Source organism: Lutjanus erythropterus, chromosome 10 (genome assembly GCF_056507025.1).
Source record: "Lutjanus erythropterus isolate fLutEry1 chromosome 10, fLutEry1.hap2, whole genome shotgun sequence".
NCBI lineage: Eukaryota > Metazoa > Chordata > Actinopteri > Lutjaniformes > Lutjanidae > Lutjanus > Lutjanus erythropterus.
In genome coordinates, this window is record NC_139326.1 from 19,470,695 (window position 1) to 19,497,661 (window position 26,967).

At 38.6% G+C, this 26,967-nt stretch overlaps 2 protein-coding genes and 1 pseudogene across 5 annotated transcripts; all 3 read right to left on the reverse strand.

Moving 5' to 3' along the window:
* Nucleotides 1–4,061: 4,061 nt before the first annotated feature.
* On the reverse strand, nt 4,062–6,472 carry LOC146320313 (uncharacterized; annotated as a pseudogene).
* A 7,326-nt stretch (nt 6,473–13,798) lies between these two features.
* LOC146320314 (uncharacterized) lies at nt 13,799–20,174 on the reverse strand. 4 transcript variants are annotated; one of them, XM_084728544.1, is made up of 4 exons: nt 20,136–20,174; nt 16,408–16,610; nt 16,167–16,203; nt 13,799–16,088 (listed from the first exon to the last, which is right to left on the reverse strand). In XM_084728544.1, the coding sequence occupies exons 2-4, from the start codon at nt 16,601–16,603 to the stop codon at nt 14,813–14,815; spliced, it is 1,509 nt and encodes a 502-aa protein (XP_084584670.1). In that variant the 5' UTR covers nt 16,604–16,610; nt 20,136–20,174; the 3' UTR covers nt 13,799–14,812. The 4 variants fall into 4 exon arrangements, with proteins under 4 accessions (XP_084584670.1, XP_084584671.1, XP_084584669.1 ...); XM_084728545.1 differs by having other exon boundaries at nt 13,799–16,038; nt 16,144–16,203; XM_084728543.1 differs by having other exon boundaries at nt 13,799–16,203.
* A 740-nt stretch (nt 20,175–20,914) lies between these two features.
* On the reverse strand, nt 20,915–26,842 carry LOC146320315 (uncharacterized). The gene is made up of 3 exons (XM_084728557.1): nt 26,563–26,842; nt 26,430–26,461; nt 20,915–23,349 (listed from the first exon to the last, which is right to left on the reverse strand). The coding sequence occupies exons 1-3, from the start codon at nt 26,732–26,734 to the stop codon at nt 22,189–22,191; spliced, it is 1,365 nt and encodes a 454-aa protein (XP_084584683.1). The 5' UTR covers nt 26,735–26,842; the 3' UTR covers nt 20,915–22,188.
* Between the last annotated feature and the right edge of the window lie 125 nt (nt 26,843–26,967).

A 26,967-nucleotide genomic window follows, 5' to 3' on the forward strand; every position in this document is an offset into this window, starting at 1 on the left:
GACCACTTAGAGCCTGTGTGTTTGATTCAGGGTGCTGAGAAAGAGAGTTAAACAATCTGATCTTGAAAAACAAGTGTCCAAAGGCAAAAAACATTCTGGAAAAAAAGGAGTTAAACTGTCTAAATCAATAGCTCAAGTTGTAAGTTGTTTGCCTTTGAAGTTTAAGGTTGTGTGTTTGGAATAAAACACCACAAGCAGCTTGACATCTTACTGGTATGCGATAAAGTTGCCACCTTATTAGGTATTGTGATTCACAGTAAGGAGCACACAGATGTGCTGTATTGCTCTCCAACCAGCCACATCAGTTTGAATTTAGTTACTATTAATTCAGCATATTTTCCATTCACTGATCGAGATCCCAATCCCTGGATTGTCAGCCACTTACCTCATTGAGCTACTCCTGAAGTTGATTCTGTGCAGCTTCTTTGAAAATTGTCAGATCACAGCTGAACCCTCCAACTCAGATTGCTGAGAATCAACTTGTCACACTGCTTATTTACTGAGCTGCAACAGAACATGTGCTGTTTGTCACACTACTGACACGAACAACAATGCAATACAAATGTTTACTATGCAATTATCCTGTGGCATTTATGTATAACTATGTTCTGAATGTCTTACTTGTATCCTGTGCAACACAGTCTCTGTGCAATTACCCATTTCACCAGACAATATGTTTATACTGTCTGTATAGTATAATGAAGGGCTTGTGCTTACTACATGAGAGGAGGTTGGTCTGAGTCCCACTTTCTACATTACTTCATGCTGTTTCATTTTTAGACGGAAGGTCTGCTTATTTTATGTGAATTAACAGTATTAGTCCCATTAGTCTTTTAAGTGGACAGACTGTTAAACCAAACTCCATTCTAAAAGCCATTTGTTGTTTTCATAGTGAAACCTTTATTTACACCATCACTGAGGCGCTTTTCTGATGTTTGCCCGGCACTTTTACAGCACTTTTTAATCATAACAATTAACTACTTGTTTATTTAAAAAGTTTGTGTCCAGACCATCTTAAAATTTTTAAGTTGACTGAATCTGAAAAGACAAGTTGAGGAAATTCTGTAATGCCTTAAAAACAAATAATGTTTCAAGTAAAAAAAAAATAATAATTCAAATGTACTTGAGAAAAAATGTTCAATACACTTTTTAAAAGCTCTTCAGTGACACTGACAGACAATACAAACAAATTTGATTTCCCTTTCTTTAAAAACTTAATTTAATTTGGAGTTTTTTGAATATAAACACTGGGACTTTTCAGGTTAATTGGCTTGAAAATAATAAAACTTGTAAATTTACACTAAATTAATTAGCTTCCACGGTTATACACTTAGAAAAATTATGTATAATTTTTAAGCATAGTTATGCCTTTGGACTAAACTTCATTAGACTCAGAACTCATTCATACCTAAAAACGACATTCAGGGAAGCAGAGAGGGTACACAAACAAAACTCTTCAAATATATGTATTTATATAAGTTTATTTGACAACACGAGTAAAAGGTGCGAGTCAGTCCTCAGTATACAGTAGAGGCTCCAGCAGTAAATGTGATCCCTCACAGTAAAAGGCATACATGTGTTTAAAAGTGACATTGTCAAATACATTCAAAGCCAGACACAATATAATGTAGGTTACATATAACAACACATTAAAGGTACACTGTTGGGTTTTTGGTCACAGAGATCGTTCCACAATCAAACAGTAACGTGTTTGTTGTAAATGTAGTTTTGTGGCTGCCAGTGAACGATCTGGTTATAGATTTAGGTGGATAATCAAAGGTGAAATGTAATATTGGTGAGACACAGAAATCAAAGAGAGGATTTTATACCAACATGGAAAAGGCCATAGCAGCTTTTTTTTATGGAAATACTGTAGGTAGTTACAAGTGGTTACGAGTTATGAGGTAAGTAATGTATTCCACCTGTTTGTTAGTCAAGAAAATTTGTATTTGAACTGTTTGCAATGAAAACTCTGGGAGGTACCTTTTAATTGTTTTAATTTAAAAGTGCAATACACAACATGCAGCCCCACTAGACATCAACAAATAACTATTTGTTGAAAGATATATCGGCGTCTCGAGCAGTGAATGGAGTCACACTCCCCCTGTTAGTACCAGAGCTTCTCTGTTCATCAACGACGACTGCGCATTCATGTTAGTGCAAGTGGGTTCCTCTCTGTCCTCCAAGTGTCCATTTTCAAAATGCCGGCCTGGTGAGTAGGTTTCTCATATTATGGTGCACAAAACACATTCCAGGCAAGGCACGAAATGATGGCTGCCTGGTTGCAATTTTTCTCATATTACAGCTACGGCACATTAAATTATGTTTCTGAAAACACAGCGAGCTGCAGTAACAGACTGGATCCATATTCGATAAGCACTGCCTAATTTGACAGCTTGATAAGTGTGTGTTCAGATCACTGTCAGGACAAGGAATCTATACCCAATGCATTTTAAGTATTGACTGAAAACAACAAGTCAAATGATACCTGCATTCAATCCTTTTGGTTCCCAGATCAAGAAAAAAATCTATAATTTTTTATGGTTTTGCTTACAGCCAGTCACTGCAAACACTCTTCATAAAGACGAACCTCATGGAGCTGACAGGTTTGAAAAGTGAAGCCAATGCAGAAACCTTGAACCTGCATTCTTTCTGGTTGTACTTTCTTTTTGATTAAAATATACAATTAAGCAGAAGATTATGTTACTACATTGCCTATTTCTTGTTTAAAATGTTTTCAGAAACATATTTTATTATACTGTTTAGCTGTAAACTGTAAACTTCATGGCCAGGCGTGCTGTCATTATTTCCAGGCAAGGCACCAGCTCCACGCTCGCGTCAGTACTATACATGCTCTGATTGGAAAAAACCAAGATGGCAGCCGCTACAATCCAGGCTTTCAAACACTTGTCCACAAACCAATGGGTGACATTGCAGGTGGTTCACACTTGGTTCAGATGTCGCTCTCTTTGTCCCTCTCTCTGGTTTTACTGAGTAAACTAAGTGCACATTTGTTTTGGTCTGAGATGCTGGTGGTCTATTGTGACCTCTAGTGGCAGCAAATGTCACTAAATGCACCTTTACGTCATCAGCTTTTATGATTAGAAAACCTCTTGTACAAATCTCATGTACAGGACTCTACATATGTTGATATGCAGGCTTAGCGACGATAAACACAGCTGATAATGCTAAATAACATTTGGTAGGTTGGAGGTACATTGGAGGTCTCATAGTTTAAGAGCACTTCTGCAGTCACAATCTACCCCACAGGGGGCAGAGAGAGGCAAAACTTTGGATAGAGGAGAGGATGGAGGCAGGTATATAAAAATATATCCCATAACATACAACATACTACACAGAGCAAGGGCAGTGCACATTAAAAATATTAGGACAACATACATAAACATTCAGAAAAAGCACACTCTGCTTTGCATTGATTTCAAAGTAAGTACTATCATAGTAAGTATCGTCTGTCTTATAAGAGAGTTTGATTATCCATGTTTGTTTAGTTTCTGTACTTCAATGCACCTTATATGATAAATATCCATTTATATTTAAAGCTTTGAAGAAATGAGTAGATATGATTTGTTACAAGTACTCAGACATGCTCACAGTGTAAAACCTCTCAGCATATAACACTGATGTTAGTAACAGGACACTATCAGAATGTTAGACAAGTTAAACTCCAGTCTTCACTCACTACTCGCTGTTTTTCAGCTCTTTGAACTGTCCTTGAATCGGACGGTCCTCAAACATGCATGCGGAGTATATACTCATATCGCACTTAAAGCACACGTACATTAGTGCAAAGCTGTTGCACACACAGATCATCACCATGACGGAGCCTACAGCAGACTCACAGGTGCAAGCTAACCCTCTCAGATACTTTAACCTTTGAAACAAAAACACACACAGTAAATGAATTTTAAAAATTTCTGAATCACACAACAAAGATGAGTCAGCGGTAGTGCCACTTCTGACTCCTCTGTGACGACAGCATGGCAAAGTGGACTCTAAATGGACATTAATGGACATCAACATCTTAAAATATCAGTATGGACCCTTTATCTTTTACAAGAGAAAACAGGGAAGTGCAATTTGTTGCAACACTATGGCTCTCAAGTCTAATATTTTCCCCTCGTTTCCTTGAATACATTGTTCAAACATGTAATACAATATGTGTGCCAGCTGTGTGGTGCCAGTCAAGCACGTGCATGAGAATGAAATGGCTAAACACTAAAAATAAAACATAAATGACACAAAGCAGAAATTCACACATAATGACGAGAGACCTGAAGATGTAAGTGGGTGTGAGTGTGTTTATCATCATGGCAAAATGTGGTCCAGGAGACACCTACTGTAGCACGAACTACAACGGAAGTGATTTTGAGCACTTGAGCACCAGGCGTTTACACGTCTGTCCGTTTGTTTGTGGGTAGATTTTGTCAACGGGATGGCGTCACAACCCAGTGTAAGATGGGGTCACGAAACTTTACACATCAATCAACATGAAGGCTGAGTTTGAAGAGGGGGTCCGACCCATGAGCACTGAGTATTCATGTAATAACGTAGTACTTCAATCTTAAAACCCTTTCACTGGTTTCCTGTCTGTGACAGAATTTTAAAATTCTTTTATTCTGCAGTTTTAATTACATTTTCTTTTACTCGATCAATTTTTATTTTCCTCCGTTTATCGTCCAAATTGTTAGAGTTAAAATAAAGTTGTTATTATTAATATTAAATTTATTATTTTATCATTATTATTTTAGGGATGTAACAATGCCAAAAATTCAAGGCATGATAATACCACAAAAAAGCCCACAATACTGTCTTTATTACAATGTTAAGAAACAAAGAAAAATAACCAATTGAATTTGATGTGTACAGCATTTTTTGTTTATATAAAATTCGTTTTGCCTTTTAACTTCCAGTGCTTCTGTTTTCCTTCTTAAATAAAATATAACTAGTCAGCCATGGCATGAATTTTCTTTGTCAATCAAAACTTAAATTACGTACAGTTGTAAAACAAGAACAATGCAGCAGTTAAATAAAATAAAAATATTAATTTTAATATTTTTTACTTTATTTCATAAAAGGACTGCTTCTTAATTAACCATGTAATACTGCAGTACATATTGTTACAGTCAGCTATGATATTGAGACATTTTCTACTGCAACATTGCAGTATTCAATATATTCATACATCCCTAATTATTATTAATGATTACTGAGTACTCATGGTTGACGGGCGTCATGGCTGGTGTGAGCCCATCCTAAGATGGTCTCTAATATAATTCTTTTAACACATTTTGAACACTTCAGCGGCTATTGAAGGCCTCAGTGCAGCAGCCGTAGCATGTTGCAGTAGTATCAGTATAGTACTGGTGACCACAGCTAAAAGCCCTCGTAAACCCATCTCCAGTCCCTGTGCCCCTCCTTTCACTCTCTTCAGGTATTGGTCAGAGTAAACCATGTACCGCTCCAAGCAATTCCTGGTCTTCAACTGGTTGATCAGTGATGGGTAGCCGATCTCTACGATGCTGACTGTATCATCATCAGCAGCAGCAGCAGAAGCAGTAGGTTTTGGGAGAACCCTTATATCTAGAGGGCGTTGAGCTGAGGTGACAGCACTAGTTGTGGTTCTGGTGTTGGCAGCTGATTTGTTGTTTGGCTGTCGATTCTCTCCAGGCAGAAGGTCTTTTCTCTTCATACAATTGTCCATGTAGTTATCAAAGGATATAGGGGGTTTGCTGTACGCATAGTCTCTGCTGTAGTCATTGGTATCAGTAGACATGACACCATATTTTCTGTACATGTAGCTGTTGTAGTAATACTCCTCCCGGGGACTGCGGAAGTGGAAGTGAGGACGGGGGAACCTTCCTAGCCCATAGCCCAGGGCCATTCCTGCCATAGCCCCACCAGCTGCTGCCATCATTGCCTTGCGCCCATACTTTCTGGATTTTTCAGAGGGTATCATGCCCAGTTCCTGTACGGCTTGGGAATAGGGAGAGCCGCCCCCAGCGCCATAGCCACTATATCCAAACCTGCCACCAAAGCGAGGGCTCAGGACTCTGTTTTTTGGATTGTAGTTCATGTATCCACCTCCGTATCCGCCATAACCACCTTGACCACCATAACTCCCAGAATTTCCTCTGTATGGGGAGCCCAGTATTGAATACTGGTCATGGTAGACTCCTCCACTTGGCTGTCTGGGGTATGCACTCTGAGAGCTAGAGCCCTGATTAGTGGAGGATTTGGGGCGAGTGTTAGCAGCACCCACACTGCTTCGGCTGGATGTGGACGTCTTCTTTGAGCCTGAACCAAAGCTTTTCCCAAAGCTTATTCTCCCAAAGCCTCCTCCTCTCTTGGCCAGCACAAAATGAGTATGAATCAGAAGAAGTGACAGGCACAGTACAGATAATGAATTGAGCTTCATCCTCATCCTGTAGGGAGGGTCAGGGGAAAGGAAGGGAATATTAAGAAAGGCAGGAAAAGAAAAGTATGAGATTAAAACATGGTTTCGGGGAGACTTGTAAATGTGACACATTAGTTACATTTAGTCACATCATATAGCTACTAAAATTAAATTTTAACTGGTTATGAAACAGTCTCACTCTATTACTGATGCGTCTATATGAGTTACATAACTTAATAAAACCATCCATGAGAAGATCGGCTATCACTGAAGATGTTCTTAATGTCTGCCACCAGGCTGGAGTCTCCTTAATATCACATGAAATGAGCCTGTGTTTATGTTACAAAAAGCACAAATAGCACATTAGCCAGTTAAAATGAAGCATTTTTTCCTTAAGATAACTGTATTTGTGACTTAATATTTTGTGGATTTTGGTGGAAACTAGGGCACTGCCTATCAAAGCACAAAATTAGCACCAGCCAAATGCTGGTAAAATATGCAAGTGGCTCAAAGATTTGCTTCATCCACCAACCCCAAAACACTCCAGACACTGATAATATATTACATGGCTGATAAAATTTGGACATTTACTAACCATTTGGCTGGTGGACAAGAAATTCCAATTTATAGGAAGTTCAGTGTTTATCCACTGTTTTATAGCTGCTCGACTTGAGCTAAGCTGCTCGTCTTCAGTCATGCCACACTTTCAAGCGAGTAGCCCCGTTGTAATGGAAATGCAAATCCCTGCCATGCTAGGCTGATGTGCGAAGTCAAATCCAGTCAAGCAAAGACACGACATGTGTATGGAAGAGGGGTATAATAATGATAATCAGCTGTCTGTGCCTATCACTCAAAGGTTTGGATAAAGGCTCGAACAGGTGCAAGAGGTAAATTTGCTTGGCGTCACACTCGATGGGGCGCTATCTTGGGAGAAGCATATTGAGAATATAGTTTTCCTGTGCCTCTATAGAACAAGTGACAAAGACACCTGGTTTATCTCACTTTGAATATTGTTCACAAGTCTAGACTGGTGCAGCCAAAAAAAGATCTGTCTGGCTCCGAATAAAGAGGTATTGCATGCCGGTCTCTATTATGGCTCAGAGTACAGGAGAGGTCGGTATGCAATCTAGTGAGTGAGTATGGCAAGTTTTAAAAGACTACAAAAAACAATAACCCTAAAGTTAATTATCCAACCTGAACACAATGACTGAATGTACTCTGATGTGATGTGATGTTTTTTTACTTGACTTTCATTGTGTGGAATATGTGCATCAGGGATACACAATATTATCGGCATGTCATTGTTAACAGCACATCGAGACTTTAAAATTAAATATCTGTATCGGCTTGAAATGACGGTATTTCTGCCAATAAGATGACATTTTAATTATTCTCATTCCACATGAGGATGTCTGCAATGAGGATGTTTTTCTGAAATGTCTGACAGACTTTTTCCAACAATTGAGGAGGAGCCAAATCACATTCGTTCAGCACTACATATTTAACTATCAATCTTAAGAGACATCATCACAATCATTGCAACAAATAAGTGATGAACAAAGGAAAAAAAAAAATGTTGGTATTACTCTTGTTTTGGTCAGTGTATTTTGAAATCACTGTATTTCATTTTGAAAAGCATCGTATTTTATTTTGAAAAGCACTGCATTTTATTTTGAAAAGCATTGTATTTTATCTTTAAAAGCATTGTATTTTATATCTACATCTGCAATAGGTCCATCATGTCCTCTCCACCTGGCCGTTGATGTAATTTAAATGGTTTTACTTTAGTGAATTCCACATGACGTAACACGAGGGATGTGTGTCACATGGAAACAGATGATGGTGGGCGTAGTTTTTAATCACCACAGTTCCCTGCAATCCGGCAAAAGGAAAATATCAGCATATCGAAAATATCTCAGATATTCGTAAAAATACAATATTGTGTTTCCAATCCAATCTAATATCATTGTTTTCAATATAGATATCATTGTGTAGTACATAAGGGGAAAGTGTACCCAAAAAATAAGTGTATTGCTTTGTTCAACATGCACAAGTCATGTGAGGTAAATTAAGTTGCATAAGGACAGTGACAAAAGTCTGTCTTTAACATGTCCATTCTTCCTGTGTCAAAGTGAAGTATAGACAGATTGAGTAACATCTGCACATTAACTCAAGGTCTATGCATACGAAAGCACATTTGATGAATATAAATAAATAATACTATAATATTATTGTAAAACAATGTTTATTTTCAGATTATACTTCTAGCATTGGTTCTCAAACTTTTTTTCCGGCATGCCCCACTTCAGAAGCAGAGAAAAGTTGACATCCCACACCCCTACACGTTTTTCAATCAATCATTTGCAATTACAGGGGAAGCAACTAATAAAAAAGGATCCAAGTCGAATAAAAAAAACATTGTTTATTTATTTCCATCCTTCCCAACTTCTTCTATTCAAATACATATTGTGAATGATGTGTTGTATGAAATCATCTTTAAATGAGCAGACAGGTCTAAGTTAAACATAAAGATTTGGCTGGTCTAGTCTAAATAGACTCCGACTATCTGAGAAAAATGCAAAAAGTGTTGCTTTTGATAAACTGTAGTTAGTTAATGTTGATTTGTCCCTTAACTGTCCAGTTATGTCAGTTTCTGTGTGAAGGTAAACCTGTGAGTACACACTGTACCGTGAGAAGAGTAAAGGCGTGGCAGTGCCAGGACAGACTCAGGTCTTGTTATTGATTCATGAGGATGAGGATGGTGATGCGTATCCTCATATATAAAAAAAAAAAATATCCCGCTAAGGAGAACATCAAAATACAGCTAAGAGGAAAAACAGTCCAAACACGGATTGTTTACAGATTCATAGTGTAGACAGACAATACTGACCTTGGACTGACAGCGCACTCACTTCAGCGTGGTCTGCCTGCTCTCACTGCCCCTTGTTTGTTTTAAAGACGGCGCTTACCAGTGTCAAGTAAAAAAATAGTTCACACATTTTAAGGAGAGCGTCCAGCTACTGTTTTATTTCACACACAGATGGTCGCCTCGGGTGAAATAATAATAATAATGTATATTTAATTAAAACTAGGGGGAGTGCAATTACTTTAAAAAGCAGTCTTACCTTGAGTGGTAACTGTTTGGATGCTTTAGTTTTCCGGTCGTCCGCTCCACCTGAGAATTGATGATTGTTGATTGCTCTAAGGGTTTTAATTTAGTGAAGACCACATCACGCAACACGGTGACGTTGGGCACGAGGGATGAGTGTCGCATGGAAACAGAAGATGGTGGGCGTGGCTGTTACTGACCATATTTCCCAGCAGCATCTTCGGCCATGTGGTCAGGTTGACTTCATGTGGAAAATCATTGAGTGATGCCAGTGGTAGAAATTAAATACATTTGTACTGCACCTAATGCCCCTTGATTTCATCCATTTCTGAGGAACATTAACGCCTTTATTTGAAAACAAAACCAGTTAAAGATTAAGTAAATGACCCTTTTAAAATTTAATGGCTATTTAAATAGCCAGTAGTATATTAAAATTCAGATAAAACATTAAACACTTAAATACTAAATTAAATACTCAGTTCCAGTTGGTCAATTATAGCATTCAAATGTCTGTTATTTCACCAAAATGATTTTTAAATAAATATTTTCTATCAGATTTTTGCTTATAGTAATTTGCTAATTAGTTGTAGGGATAATGTACAGTGAGAAGGTCATTATTGCAAAATAAACCCCTTCAGGTTAATTCAAGACCCTTCCACTTTGTGTCGGGATCTTGCACCACCATGTCAGGGTTTATTTTGCAATAATAATACGCTCACTGTACATAATTCTTTACATAGTTTGGTATCTGAAAGGGGGCATTCTGCATGAAGTGATCCCTTATATAGACAAAATTCATATTCACAATAATAACCATAACAATAAAGAATAAATAGATGCATAAATCAGAAAATTAAAGAAGCATCAATAACACCACCAATGAAAGAGTTGAACCAGTTTAGAAATAAGGTGAGTAATCTGTTTCCTCATTAATACCTGGATACACAAAAGCATTGAGTTTAAAAATCTAGTAGGTTTCTCTCTGGAGTAACTTATTATTTAACCTCTGATAGACTGCTCTACAAACTCAGTTCCCTCCACTCTCAAAAGGCTACATTGGAAATGGTGAGACATAGGTTATCTACATTGTTCGTTTTAAACAGAAAAAAAAAAATTGTACTTCTTCCACTTCAAAAAGGCACTAATACCTGACATATCTGGAAAATCCAGTGACTAAACCAAATGTGCTTGCATATTTTTTTCCAGTGGGTTAACAGGTGTTAAACTCCTGTGAGCTTCCTGTTTCACACTGACACATTTGAAAGATTATTTAAGGTTACCTGTTGTCATATTTTTAAACTTTAACCAACTTTAAGAAAATTTAACAGACTTGAACAATCTTTAACAGATTTTGGATGGATCCTTTTGTGTGTTGAGTATTTTTTTCTAATATTCTACCCCAGATAAAAAAAAAACCCACTGTTATTATCGAATATTGAATATTTAAATCTCTACTTTGACTTAAAACAAATTTGTTCAGGTATACAGATTATTGCTCCAGATAAGCAGTGATCCTCAGAAAAGAGAGATATCACAAACCAAAGATTGCATTTCAGCGTATAGTTTACAACTGTCTCATTAAACAAAAGGCCTGTTCATTCATTTTTAATGTTGGTTGTAAACAGAGACCAGACAGTTGTACACCTTTTAAACCCTTGCTGTTGAGCTAAAAAGCTCCCAGTTGCTCGCTGGCAGCAGTGTGTTTTTATATGAGCAAAGAACTTTAAAAGCTGAGCTGAGGGAGGAGAGGTAAGCAGGAGATTGTGGCTGCTTTTAGGAGCCAGAACAGAGCTCAGTGCACTGATACATTGCAGATGACGCCACCTGCAGGCCTTTTAAAGTCCTACATTAAAACCTTCTGTGATTAATAATTGTGTGCACCTGTAACCACCCATCTCTTTTAAAATAAAAAGCCGTCATGACAGTAACAAACTTATTTCTTAATATATCTAGAAGCCATCATTTCACCCCTTCATCTCACCTGGAACATATATTGTTTTACTACTCCTATCACAACCACAGGACAACAGTGACATTTTAACAGGCAGGTAAAACTAAATGACTTGTATCTCACTCCCGTTTTAAAGATGTTGTCGACACAAAGAAATGGGTAATAAATGCTACTGGTTTCATGATGTCAGTATTCCAATCCCAGCATATCTGACAATGCAGGACAACAATAATTAGCTTTGAAAATCGATTCAGTTCAAAATTTATGCATTCATTCTTACACTCATGTACGTCTGCAATCACAGGCTACCCCGAGAGCGAAAAACAGGCAAAACACTGAAAAGAAAGGAAGTAAGAGGCAAGTATATTAAAGATAGATCCCAAAACATTCAACATATACTGTACAAACCAAGGGCAACATATGTGACTTTTGTTTTTACTAGCATCAAAAATACTCAATTGCAAATAAAGTCCTGAAGTCAAAATGTTGCTTGAGTAAAAGTACAGAAGCCTTATCAGCAAAATGTACTTAACAAAGTGAAAGTTCTCATTATGCATAATGTCTCCTTTCAGTGTTATATTATTATGGAATATTATATTGTACTGTACTTTGTGAAAAAGTACTTGTGTTTTCTATCATTAAGAGATACATGTAAGAATATTTTAATGTGGAGCCAATTTTAGATACTAAGATTAGCAGATCAGCAGTATCGTACTGCATCATATGAAACAAGCATATGTTTTTACACGAAATGTAACTAGTAACTAGTTTCAAAAAACTGTAGTGGAGTAACAGGTACAATATTTCTCTCTCAAATGTAGTTGAGTACAAGTGTAAAGCAGTTTAAAACAGAAATTCTCAAGTACGTCAAAGGAGTAAATGTATTATGGTAGTTACATTTAACCACAGTCCACAATATGTCGATAAAAAGTGCTTTTTCTTTTCTGCATTTTATTGAACATAAGTAATTTCAGTGTTAGGACAACAACATGCATAGTTCTGGAGAGCGTTTTATCCACACAATATAACGATCACATCAGTAGTCTTGTATTTCTACTGTTCAGCTGAAGGAGACTTTTTAAATCTATGAATGTGAAACAGACATTTTATCAGTTTATGGAACAATAAACACAAAGGTGCTTTAAAGGGAATGTGCTATAAGTAGTCATTGTATGTAAAACATTTTTAAATTCAACTTGCTATATATGTTTCAGATAAGTAATATTTTTTATTTGAGACAAGTTAAAAAAAAAAAAAACAGTCTGTTCCAACCTTCAAAATATGGTTTGTATGGAGTTAAAATTTTCAGGTAAAAACTCAATATCAAATATTTTGTGTGATCGATTACTTTGATTTCAAGTTGATTTTAAGTTGAAGGATCAGTTCTGTTTAATAAATAATGAAAATAGTGAAAGTATGATCCATTAGAAACACTCAGGTATGCTCACAAGGTAAAACCCCTCTTTTTAAACTTGACATTCTTGCTATGCTTTTCCTCTTTGGTCTGTCCTTGAATCAGACAATACTCCAATGTCAGCACCCACAGCGGTAATACCATCACTAAGTCTCAATTAGAGCACATTTCTATTAATGCAAAGCTGTTTATTTACACAGATCATCACCATAACAGAGCCTGTACCAGCCCCAGGCTAAACTAATCCGCTCAGCCACTTGACACTCGCCTGTCTGAATAAATGAAAAGGCTATACTTAGGCACAGTGGTGCTTTGAGCTAAATGTCAGCATGATAACATGCTTACATTGTTTATGTTCACCATCTTAGTTTAGCATGCACTAATCAGCACGATGCACAAAGTTCATCTGAGGCTAATTACAATAGTTTTACAAGCATTTGGTCATAAACCAAAGTTTTTTAACTACCTGTTTTATGTAAAACCATAAATCATTTTCAAACAAAACACAGGTACACAATTTGACAAAAAGACAGAACAAGACAAAGCTATATACATAGGGGGTATATATGTGCTTGTATATAACAAGCAATAGAGACATTCAAGAAAAACATTTAAGGCTAATTGAACCAGTCAGTTTCTTACAGATATATTCTATGTTTAACCAAAATAATTTTATATATGGGCATTCATCAAATAAATAACAGTTAGTTTCAAGACCCACATTTTCCATCAATATCGTCTCTCGATCTTTAAAAGCATCTGGTTAGCAGGATAAACCTGGTGTATAATTTTAAAAGAAAGTTCTCTGGTTTTTACTGATAACACACAATTTCTTGTTAAACTGACACTGACTAACATTTAATATTTTTACATCTGGAGTTCCAAAATAGCTCAGATGGGATTGGAGATGTGAACCCCAGCCAAAGTCTCCTAAAATGACGGTCAGTACATTTTTAGGCTGTGATGCATATAACATGTAGTATAATAATACCAGCTGGTATTAAAATGTGATCAGATGAACAGTCAGAGCACCACTGACGTTATTCCAATTCAGTATGACAATCTTTCAAAAAAAAAAAAAAAAAAAAAGCATCAAGATATGATACTCAAAACTGAAAATGTCAACCATATGTCACTACAATTCATCCGCTAACTTTTATTACAAAAAATATCCAACTGATTCCATGAACCAATCATAAAAATTCAAACTCACACAGGTACAACAAAACCTCTCTGCTCCCACTAACACTCTTGAGCCTCTTTGAGTCTCAGCCACCTGAACAACATGGAACTGAAGCTATTTACGTTGTTACATTGTCATTTTACTTCACAAAACACAGGAGTTGCTGGTCTTCCGCTGCCTTGATGTGCAGCAAGAAACGTTAGTTTGGATCCAAACTAACGAGATAAAACACCAAAGTCACACAATAACACAAATAAAACTAACTGATTGAAGCTGTGGTACTCCAGCCATTGCCATGTTCTGCAAGGTCAAATTACTGCTTTTGAAAGAAGTGGAGTGAATTTGAGGAGAGCTTAGACGGGGGCTTCAGTTACCTTCCAGAAAAGGCTGTCTGATGGCAACGTAAAGCAGTAAAATATTCTAAATATGGTGTACACTGAAAATGATGATTGAATTTTAGGTGGTCTGTTTTTTTAAAGTGGTTAAACTTTGTTTTGCTGTTGACCCTGTTCACTGCTGTACACTGATTAGCTTCCATGCTAATACTCCTGAAGGAGATGGCAATCAAAATGTAATCTGCCACAGTTACATCTAATAGTTTAGTTTTTATGTTATTACACTCAACTTTGATACTATATGCTATTTCAAGCCAAATGTCCAGAGGCTTTAATTTCTTTAACGCATTCTTTGTTGTACATTTGTTCTATATTTCTCCATCACTTTAACAGCTACTGAAGGCCTCAGTGCAGCAGCATCAGTATAATACTGGTGACTACAACTAAAAGCTGTCCTGAACTCATCTCCTGTCCCTTCATCCCAGAGTTTGCTCTGGGTTCCAGCTTTTTCTCCAAGTACCTGTCAGAGTAAACCATGTACAACTCCAAGCATCTCCTGACCTTCAGCTGGTTGATCAGTGATGGGTAGCCGATCTCCACAATGCTGACTGTGTCATCATCATCATCATCAGTAGGAGTTTTTGGGAGACCCTGTGGCACTGGAGGCACAGGATTGGCTTCCGGCTCATTCAAAGGGGGCTTAGTTGATGGTGCAGAGGTCGAGGAGTTATCTGCTGCAGCACTATTGGTCATTGTTGCATTACTATCTGGTGCAGTGCTGTTGCTCTTTGTTGCATTGCTTTCTGTTGCAGTGCTGTTGCTCTTTGTTGCATTACCATCTTCTGCAGTGCTGTTGCTCTTTGTTGCATTGCTTTCTGTTGCAGTGCTGTTGCTCTTTGTTGTGTTGCTGCCCATACTGGTGTCTGTGGCAGCAGTTGGTGTGGTAGTTACAGAAGAAGTTGTGGTGGTTGTAGCTGCAGTTGTGGCAGCTGATTCACTGTTTGGCTGTCGATTCTCTCCAGGCAGAAGGTCATTTCTCTTCATACAACGGTCCATGTAGTTATCATAGGATATAGGGGGTTTACTGTACACATAGTCTCTGCTGTAGTCATTGGTATCAGTAGACTTGACACCATATTTCCTGTACATGTAGTGGTTGTAGTAATATTCCTCCTGGGGGTTGTGGAAGTGGAAGTGAGGACGGGGGAACCTTCCTAGCCCGTAGCCCAGGGCCATTCCTGCCATGGCGCCTCCAGCTGCTGCCATTACTGCACTGCGCCCAAACCCTCTGGATTTATCAGAGGGAAACACGCCCATTGCCTGAGCTGAGTGGGAAAAGGGAGAGCCGCCCCCAACACCATAACCCCCATACCCAAACCTGCCACCATAGTGAGGGCTCAGGATTTTGTTGTTTGGGTTGTGGTTTATGTATCCACCTGGATATCCTCCATAACTGCCATAACCACCATAACTGCCATGACCTCCACCATATGGGTAGCCCTGTGCTGGGTAACCTCCAGCTGGATAACCTCCAGCTGGATATCCTGGCTGCTGAGGGTAACCTCCTCCAGGGTGAGGGTAGCCTCCTTGGTTAGGGTAGGCTCCTGGTCTGCCTGGCTGCTGGGGGTAACCTCCTTGGTTAGGGTAGCCTCCTGGCCTGCCTGGTTGCTGAGGGTAACTGCCTTGGTTGGGGTAACCGCCTGGGTTTGGGTAACTGCCTTGGTTAGGGTAACCGCCTCCTTGGTTAGGGTAGCCTCCTCCTTGGTTAGGGTAGCCTCCTCCTTGGTTAGGGTAGCCTCCTCCTTGGTTAGGATAGCTTCCCTGGTTAGGGTAGCCTCCTGGCCTGCCTGGTTGCTGAGGGTAACTGCCTTGGTTAGGGTAGCCTCCTCCTTGGTTAGGATAGCTTCCTTGGTTAGGGTAGCTTCCTCCTTGGTTAGGATAGCTTCCTTGGTTAGGGTAGCTTCCTCCTTGGTTAGGATAGCTTCCTTGGTTAGGGTAGCCTCCTGGCCTGCCTGGTTGCTGAGGGTAACTGTCTTGCTTAGGGTAGCCTCCTTGTTTGGGTTGTTTAGGCTCTTTGGGGGTCTTCTTGAAGAAATTTAATTTCGCACCTAGCCCTCCTTTTTTCTTGGACAAGGCAAGGTTAACATGAACCAAAAGAAGAGATAGGCTCAGCACAGTGGCTACAGTCAGCTTCATCTTTGCACTGCAGAGAGAAACCAGGGAGAGACACAAAAAAATACATGGTTATTATTAGTCTACACTTAAACAGTCTTATCCCTCTCTAAAGAGCTGTCTTTCTAGGAATGCAGCTGTGAAGTTCAAAGCAGTTGGTGAGGGGTGTTGTGGTGAGCAGTGGTCCCTTTATGTGGACCGCAAAGCATTTTACCCCATATATTGAGACAATGTGATGGAAAATACAGTGTGTTCTGCCATCTACCTTTGACAGTGTAACTGTGGCGGCACATCGTAGTGTGCCACTCTTGTTCTCTGCTGGTTGTGTCAATGAGGGAACCAAAGACTTCAGACTCTCATGGTTTCAGTCAAAATGTGTCTGCTGCTGCCTGCTGCCAGCGACAGCATGAAGAACTGGACTGACAATGTTAAACGGTGTCTCTCAGTAACGGATGAAGGTACTTTTTTGGATGGCGATATTAATGTTCTTCAAATTTTACACAGTAGTTAGACGCCAGCTGTGACAATAGCCAGAACTGATCTTCTTGATCTGATTCTCACATCACAGACGATGAAGGAAAGCATTAAAACGTGAGCTCCAAAAAATTTTAGACTCACGTAGGCTGATACTGATCAGCATATAGACTGTATGAAAATGAAACATGAGACTGAAAATCTCACAGGCGAGAAGCTTCATACCACACAAGTGGCAGGGTTAAGTCCGGGCAAAAAAATATAGGCCAGCCTATCACATCATGTGTGTGAGCATACCTTTGAATGTTAGTGAAGCACAGTGATAAAGCAGGGAAAAATAGCTACACACTGATGAAATACAGCTCTGACCTGTATGAATATCACACACGAAAAAGCTTAGAGTTAATGCCATAGGAAAAAACACATGCACACACATTTGTTCAGACACCAAGATCTGCAGAGTTGGCTCAGGTCCCATGAACACAGGGAAGAGCATTGTTATAATCTGGGGCTTAAGAAGGGCGTGTCCTTAATTGAAATCAACAAGTGGGACTTGGACAGAAGATTCTGACACCGCACAACATTTATTCATTATTCATTACACTGACTGCTGTAAAGGCCATTTACACAGACTGTAAGGAAAAAGGACCTCATGTTAGATAATCATGTTCTTGTAGCAATGACCGTTCACATTGTAATGGGAACATAACAGGAAATAGCAACCAGTGGTATGTTTCTCCTCAAAGCAGTTTGCCTCTCTGTTTTAGAACAGTTGCTGCTGAAGAAAAACACTGTACAGCATAGACTGTACAGACTGTACATTAACTTTTTACTGACAGCAGAAATACATAGTCTTCTCATTTTTTTTGCATACTTTCAAATTTCTGAACTTCTAATCCACAATTAACTAAGAGCCATTTTACTCCTCTCAGCATTATCTGCCTGTAAATGATCTTGATTCAGTTTTCAACAGGTCATGCTCAGGTGGATGCAGCAGCAAAGGAAACAATGCAACAAACTAGCAGACTGAATATGTGTACAATTGACTGATATTCCTCTGATCTCGCAAAGATTTTGCAGAAGCACAGAGATGTGTTGATTATGTAGTGAAAGCAGACTGAAGGACCGCTGAGTGTACAAATTTTAATGTGTGGCAGTCTGAGGACAGACCTCCAAGCCTGCCCAAAATATTTCTTTTCCCTTTATATGCAGTTGAAATTATGTGTACACACAAAATACATACTCAAGTAGAAGTACAGATATTTGTGTAAAAAAAGACTGATAAAAGTAGAATCATGTTTTTTTATGGGTTATTGCTGCATCCAAGTAGGATAAAATCTTTTGAGAGGGCAGCACACACTGATGTAAAATAAAAATAATCTACTTTCCTCCTTTAATCTGTTTTCTATTTTCAGCATCATTGCTGAAATGTGCATCACCTATGACAGAAATACACTCATAGCCTTTAGAAAATAAAGATGTGGGGTTTGGACTAAAGAGCAGCAGCATCTTTTGAACATGCAGTCAGATCAGCTGGGTGCACTGCCGCCGCTGATTGCAACTGACCACCTCAGGAGAAGAGGAGGTAAGAGCCACGCTACAGCTGGCATTGAAGTCTCCTCCTGGATAACGTCCAGCCAGGAAAATTAAGGAGATGAAATGAGACTCTGGCCAAACAACAGGAGACCAGAGACTGTATGTCCAAACAGAGACACCTTCTTTACAACATCCTGGATCGGGCTGTTGCACCTGAGGGGCGGATCGTACTACGAGCTGACAGAACGCAGTGTGCATGATTAGTGCAAGACTACTGCATCAATAAAGGAGGAGGACTTTGTGTTTACATCAATTATGTAAACATAATGTCATGCAGGCAACCCAGTTTCAGTAAACATATGCACCAATGCCTCCTCATCATGCTTGTTGTCATATTTGACCAAATTGTCAAAGACTAAAACTAAACACATTTGAATGTATATTTCTCTGTTGTTTAGATTAGTTTTTTGTCTGAAGCAGTTTCTATTTTTAAATTCAGTTAGCCATTCATAATGTTTTTTTTCACACCTAGTTTTAGTTAGTCACAAGCCGTGCCAATTTAGGTGGAATATGATGGAAAATTCCATAAAGAAAAAAAGAAATACAGCTCCAACAAAGACTGACCAACTACTTATCACTAGTGAAGCCAGTGAAATGCCATTCTCAGCGAGCTTTTTGTGTAATTTGCCAAAACTGTGTGGCTCAAATTATAGACGTCTCAATGTGTGGATGTTACTACTGCCTGAAACCCACAGATAGTTGCCAGACAGATAAGGTAACAGCAGCTGAAATACCACACTGAGCAACACACGAGTCTGTGGTAACCTGCACAGCCTACTGTCTGCTATTAAATCAACCAAAGTACAAAGCATATAGATGATAGAAAAGAACAGAAAGTTGTTTTTTTTGTTTGTTTTTTTTTTGTTGGACAGCAAAATATTAGACTGTACTTATCAGCACTGGTAATACTGTCACACAGACACATTTGGTTTGTTGGGATCTGGTCACTGTAGAGGATGGTGTATAATTAAGTTAAATATGTTCACTCTTACATTACATTATGCTTATATTAACAATCCTGTTATGTTTTTGCTATGCACCACAGGGCTTTACCCACCTGTTTTACCCCATGGACTCAACATGAAGCTGTGAGAACAACTCAGGCTTAAAATAGACAGGACCTCTCAGAAGTGAAGCTTTCTGCTGGCGTGTTGCTCTTTACACTCTTGTTAGTTATTAACGTTGTTTTTCCAAGGTTCTTTACTTTTTCTTAAAGAACCCACAACCATTAAAGGGAATACAATAAATATGAGTATATCACATGATTTCCATTCGCTAGATTAATACTAAATGACTGCATTGAGTCAAATTTTACGTGTAAATGTTATCGTTGTTTGTTACATTGAAAACGGATCAGAAAATATTCGTTTAAAGGACACATTCAATGAAACCTAACACACATGCAGCGGAACAACATACGACACACTTCTGATCACTGTGACTGTTTTAAAAGTTATTATTCGTAAAAACATATACACATACTGACCTTGTAATTTCAGTGTTCACGCCGTCGTTTCTTTCGCTCAGTCATTCCCTACTAACTTTTTCTATCAGCCGTCTGGGTCTTGTCTAGAAGGGAACCCCAGATCCGTGAAAGATCTCGCGAGAGTGAACGTTTTAATACATACAATCTTCCCCTTGCCATGACCATTTTTTTGTCCTTAACCCTAAGCAGACCCAAAAACCAGTGTAGTCACATCCTAAAACAAAGTAATAAAATATAATAGTATCCATAATAGTCGCGAAGAAGAAGAAACGAGTACAAATCTCGCGAGATGTTAGTGAAACCGGGCGTTCCACCTAGACACGACCGCCCTCCTCTTTCCCTCCCCTTTTAAATGTCAATTTTACTTATATTTCGACAAGCATTTGTCTTAAACAGTTTGATAACCTATACAGTAAACCACTGAGGTTAAGTTTAAGTTAGCTGATAGTGAGTGTAACCAATAATGAATATACAGTACACATTCACAGTATACCTTGTATAGAGATGGCGCCACCTGCTGGCCATTAAGAATGATACATTTAAAAATCCTTCTGAGAACTCAATCCTCTGGGGATAAAAAGTCATAAACAAAATCAAGCCAGTCCAGCAAAGCAGCTTCTAATTAGTGAACTATATGTGGTGTGTACAGTGGCTTTCTTACAGTATCAATAGTTGAATGTGCGTACTTGTGTCACCAATACAAGACAATGGTGATATCCTCATTGAACCACTGAATAAATTGGATTTGCTGTTGACAAAGAGACATGCAGGACTGTAAAGGGTTTCATGATTTTAATTATTTTTTTATTTTTTTTTTTTAAATCACACTAACACTCATTTGCCATGCAAACATTGACTATTGATAAGTACATCATACAACCCAAAGTTTGAAGTTTTTGGTATGCGAGGGTACCCATGTGTGCTCTCTGTACTAACGGCTTCTCTGACATCAGATTTATGTTTAAAAAACAACAACAACAATAACAACAACAACAACAACAACAACAAAAACTAACTCATTAGTGAAGATGGGACAGAAGAACAGGTTTTCATCTTCATACACGCAGGGCTCAACATTGTTTTTTTTCACTTGCCCCAAAGACCTACTTGCCTAACATTCATTTTTACTTGCCCCTGTGCAAACTGTTTTATTCATTAGCAGTTATCAAAACACAACAAGGACTTAAGTTGACTGTCTTGTTTAGTCTACCACTGCATTAACTATAAAATGTCACGAAATACAGAAAACTTTCCATCCCAGTTTTTCATTGGTCAAGGTGATTTCTTTAAATGTCTTCTTTTGTCAGACCAAAACCCAAAGATATTCAGTTCAATGTGATAGTAAATTGAGAAAATCTGGAAATCTCCATATTTGAGAGGATGAAAAGAGCATTTTCTGCTATTTAGGATGAAAAAAATACATTAATGAATAATCAATTCTTAAAAAAATTTAATTGTTTTTTACTATTTGCCCAGTTGGGCCAACGAGTTGCTAGATTTACTTACTCGACATGGCATTTTACTTGCCCCAGGAAAGCAGGCATTTTTATATATATTTTTTTTTTTGAGCCCTATACATGAAATGAGAACAACAGCAAGTCATTTTCCAACTTCATCTAGATATTGTGTTTTCATGAGTAAAACTTGGGTTGCTATTGCATCAGTCTCAATAACTGGTAGTAAAATCAATCAAATTTGTGTTTGTGTGTCACCTATAAAGCCCAAACAGCAATGTGAACTAATCACAAAATCTAGAAAAAATATGAAACTAAATGAAATGCTGCAGACAAAAAGTGACTTAAGTTGGCAGAATGGTGTATGCCGTCTTTTATCCCTTAACAAATGAGACACATCAAACTATCTTTTCCGACTGGGGTTAAAATAGTGCTGCTTCTCACCAGTGTAGGCTCTTCTCGTGTGGACTATGAAGTCACTATTAAAATTGAAAGTTCTCCCATTTCTCGCAAGTAAACAGCTTTTCATCTGTGTGGATTGTTGTGTTCCTTTTCATGTCTGGCATCCAACAGAATCTTTTCTCATATATATTACAGGGCTACAGCTCCTCAATTATGTGCATTTTCAAATGGTTTTTCATGCCAGTGCGACTTTTGAAACCTCTTCCACAAGTTTCACAAATATATAGCTTCTCAGCAGTGTGTACCCTTACGTGTTCGTTCAATAATGCTGTCTCACTGAATCTTTTTCTACAGATGCTGCAACAATATGGCTTCTCACCGGTGTGGATTTTTAAATGGCCGTTCAATGTTGATATCTGCCTGAATCTTTTTCCACAGGTGTTGCAAGGATATGGTCTCTCACCTGTGTGGGTTCTCATGTGGACTCTCAAATCATTATGTCGTCTGAAAGCTCTCTCACATGTTTTGCAAGTAAACGGCTTCTCTCCTGTGTGGATTCTCATGTGAGCTTTCAAATTTGACATTTCAATGAATTTTTCCCCACAAGTCTTGCAAAGGTGCGGTTTCTCACCTGTGTGTGTTAGCACGTGGGCTTTCAAATGTGATAATTCAATGAATCTTTTCCCACAGGTCTTACACATGTGTGGTTTCTCACCTGTATGGATTTTTAAATGCGTTTTCAAATGAGATGTTTGAGTGAATCTTCTCCCACAGCTAGTGCAAGAATAGGGCTTCTCACCTGTGTGAATTCTCAGGTGTCTCTGCAATTCTGACTTGGATTTAAAAATTTTTTTACAAGCGGTGCACTTGAAAGACTTTGTACGTGCACGATCAATCTCTGAAACAACAGGTTTGTATACATTGTTAGTAAAACTGTTGCTTTCATGCTGTTGAGTATTTTGTCTCGGCTCTGCATCACCAGATTCTCCATATTTGTCTTCTCTCTGATCTTGGCTCTCAGCTACATGAGAGTCGTGAGAGAGCAGTGACAGCTGCAGGTCACAGTTTGGTTCTGGCACCACACACCTTCTAACTGGGATGTTGAATGCAGACTCTGTCTCTTCTACACTTATACCATTATCAAGACTGAAGTTCTGATCTTCACTGTGGTCACTTTCCTCATCAGTAGGAGTCGACATAAAGGTATCAGTATCCTCCTGCTTCAGAACAAGCTGCTCTCCCTCCTGACTGATGCACGGTTCCTCCTGTTCCTCTTTAACCTCTGGAGGTTCTGTGTCCTCTTGGTCCAGACTGGAGCTCCTCTCCTGGTTACAGAGCTGCTGCTCGGTGAGAACCTCCTCGTGACAGACATGTTCCTGTGGGAGCTCTGGAGGAACAGAGAACAACAGGAATATGATACTTCTGACCGACCAAATTAGTACCAGCGCAGTTACTGTGTAATTAAAATTATAAACAAACATTACATACCTATCCTGTGTAGCTTTATTTCAAGTCGGCAAACGCTATCCAGCAGTCTGCGCTGACGGTCGATCTCTTCTTCGTACTCGACGACAGTTTGTTTAAAAACTCTGAATATTTCTTCAGCAGCAGCAGTTAGTCGCTCGTTGACAAACTCTCTCAAATACTCAACTGAAGACATTTTGATTTAATTACAAATGTATTAATTACCTGTGATACGAGTCCGACTGTTTTAACGTGTTCTAACACATACATTCAGCTAACGCTGCTAGCGACTGTGTTGTTTAGTTCCGCTGGGTGTCACACTCTGAGGTTCCGACAGTGGAAGTGCGGGAGCCTTTCGTTCCGCTTTCAACTGTTGACATTTTACGTGATGAAATAAATAAATAAATAAATAAAATGCTGTAAAAAATAATACGTGGAGGTCTCTTTCTATTAATTGCACGACAAACAGGCCTATGCAAACAAAGAGGATGTTTCTCATTAGTTTCGGATAGCGAAATGAATTCCCTTGTGAAAGAAATGCCCTGTTTTTCTGAATTAAGGCTATTATTTCAGAATTCTGAGTAAGGCGTATGTGAGGGAAAAAAAAATCTGATTTGTATTTTTGAAATAACAAGATAATATTTTATGGGGAAAAATCCTGCTGTTTTTCTAAATTAACCAAAGATATTTTAATGGGAAAATAAATCATGCGTGTTTTTGTGATTAAACCTAAGCAGATATTAATCACATAAGACGTAATTAATTTGCACAGTGAAGAATAAAAAAGTAAAAATCTCGTGAGAGTTTTGCAAAACCCAGATTACCGTCTACACACGACAGCCCTCCTCACCCCTTCCCCTTTTGAGAGTATTGTAGTAGCCTAACATTATGTGTTACCTATATTTCGACCGGCATTTGTATAAACTAGTTTAATCATCTGTAAACCGTTAATTTGATGGAAGATGGCGTTTAGGTTAGCTGACAGCGGCCGTTTCCATTAATGAATAAACAGTATATACATGCACTTGGCCTTGTACAGATGATGCCACTCACTGGCCATGAAGAACCATACATTTAAAACTATTTCCGATAACTCATAAAGAGCCATAAACAAAGTCAAGCCAGTCCAGCAAAGCCACAACTAATTAAAGAACTATGTGTGGTGTGTAAAGTTAAATGACTCATACTTGTCCCCAACACGTTGTTCTGTGACATTTTCACAGAACAGTAGAATAATTGGATTTATTGTCAACAGAAAGAGACAGGGCACAACTGTAAAGGGTTTCATGATTTTACTTATATGATTTATTTTTTATCACATCAAACAACACTTGCCATGCAAACACTGACTACTGTTAAGTACATCATGCAAACCTACTTCAAATAATGCAACAATTCCATTACGTTGTAGGTATGAGAGGGTACCCATGTCTGCTCTCTGTACTGAAGGCTTCTCTGACATCAGATTTATGTTAAAAAAAAAAACAAACAAACAAAAAAAAAAACTCATGCTCAAGTCAGGACAACTTGAGCTGAACAAGTTTTTATTCTTATATTCATTAGTGAAGACTGGACAGAATAACAGGTTTTTGTCATCATACATGAAATAACAACAATTCATTCTCTAACTTAAGCTAGACACTAATTATAGTATTCACTACTTGACACTGCTTATAGTAACAACAGTCTGAATAACTGGTAGTATGGTATCTTCTACAATCAAATTTGGGTTTGTGTTTCACCTCTAGAACCTGAAACAACAGTCACATCAAGTTGAACTAATCACACAATAGATAAAAACTGAAAACCGAATGAAATGCTGCAGACAAAAATTGACTGACAGGATGGTGTATGTAGTCTATTATGCCTCAACAAATGAGACATACCAAACTATCTTTTTTCATGGGTGTTTTTATGTTTTTATGACTGTGAAGTCACCATTAAGTCTGAAAGTTTCCCAATGTTTTTCAAATAAACTTTTTCATTTGTTCCTCTTGATTCTTGTGGTCCTTTCAAAGTCTGTAACTCAGCAGAATCTTTTCCCACATATGTTAGAGGGCTACAGTTTATCAATTATGTGCATTTCCATATGGTTTTTCAAGCTACTGCAACTTTTGAAATCTCTTCCACAAATTTTGCAAGAAAATGGCTTCTCGCCTGTGTGTATTCTTATGTGTTTGTTCAATAACGATGTCTTAATGAATCTTTCTCCACAAGTGTCACAGGAATATGGCTTCTCACCTGTGTGGATTCTTATATGAGTTTTCAATTGTGATGTATGACTGAATCTTTTCCCACACGTGGTACAACAATATGGCTTCTCACCTGTGTGGAATCTCATGTGAACTGTCAAATCACTGCGTTGTATGAAAGCTCTCCCACATGTTTTGCAAGTAAACGGCTTCTCACCTGTGTGGATTCTCAGGTGTCTCTGCAATTCTGACTTGCATTTAAAATATTTTCCACAAGTGTCACATTTGAAACACTTTGTGCATGCATGAACATTACAGTCAATCTTTGAAATGGTAGGGTTGTATGCAGTGTTAGCAAGACTGTTGCTTCCGTGTTGTTGAGTGTTTTGTTTTGGCTCTGCATCACCAGAGTCTCCATGTTTGTTTGCTTGCTGATCTTGGCTCTCGGCTACATGAGAATTGTGACAAAGCAGCTGCAGATCACAGTGTGGTTCTGGTACCATAGAGCTTTGAACTGGGATATTGACTACACAGTCCGTCTCTGCTGCACTTAGAGTTTTATCAGGATTCAAGTACAGAGTCTGATCTTCGCTGTGGTCACTTTCCTCATGAGTAGGAGTCGACATAAAGGTATCAGTCTCCTCCTGCTTCAGTACAAGCTGCTCTCCCTCCTGACTGATGTACAGTTCCTCCTGTTCTTCTTTAATCTCTGGAGGTTCTGTGTCCTCTTGGTCCAGACTGCAGCTCCTCTCCTGGTTACAGAGCTGCTGCTCAGTGAGAACCTCCTCTTTACAGACATGTTGCTGTGGGAGCTCTGGAGGAACAGAGAACAACAGAAATATGATACTACTGAGCGACCAAATAACTGCCAGCACGACTACTGTGTAAATAATATTATAAACAAACATTACACACCTATCCTGCGTATCTCTATTTCAGGTTTCCAAACGTTATCCAGCAGTCTGCGCTGACGGTCGATCTCTTCTTCGTACTCGACGACAGTTTGTTTAAAAACTCTGAATATTTCTTCAGCAGCAGCAGTTAGTCGCTCGTTGACAAACTCTCTCAAATAATCAACTGAAGACATTATGGCTTGATAACAAATTTATTAATTACCTGTGATACGAGTCCGACTGTTATTAACGTGTTCCAGTACATACATTCAGCTAACGCTGCTAGCGATTGTGTTGTTTACTTCCGCTGGGTGTCACACTCTGAGGCTCCGACAGTGGAAGTGCGGGAGCAATTCGTTCCGCTCCCTCTTCTTCTTCGTTGGGCTTTAAAGGCGGTTGGCATCCAAAAGCTTCATTACTGCCTACT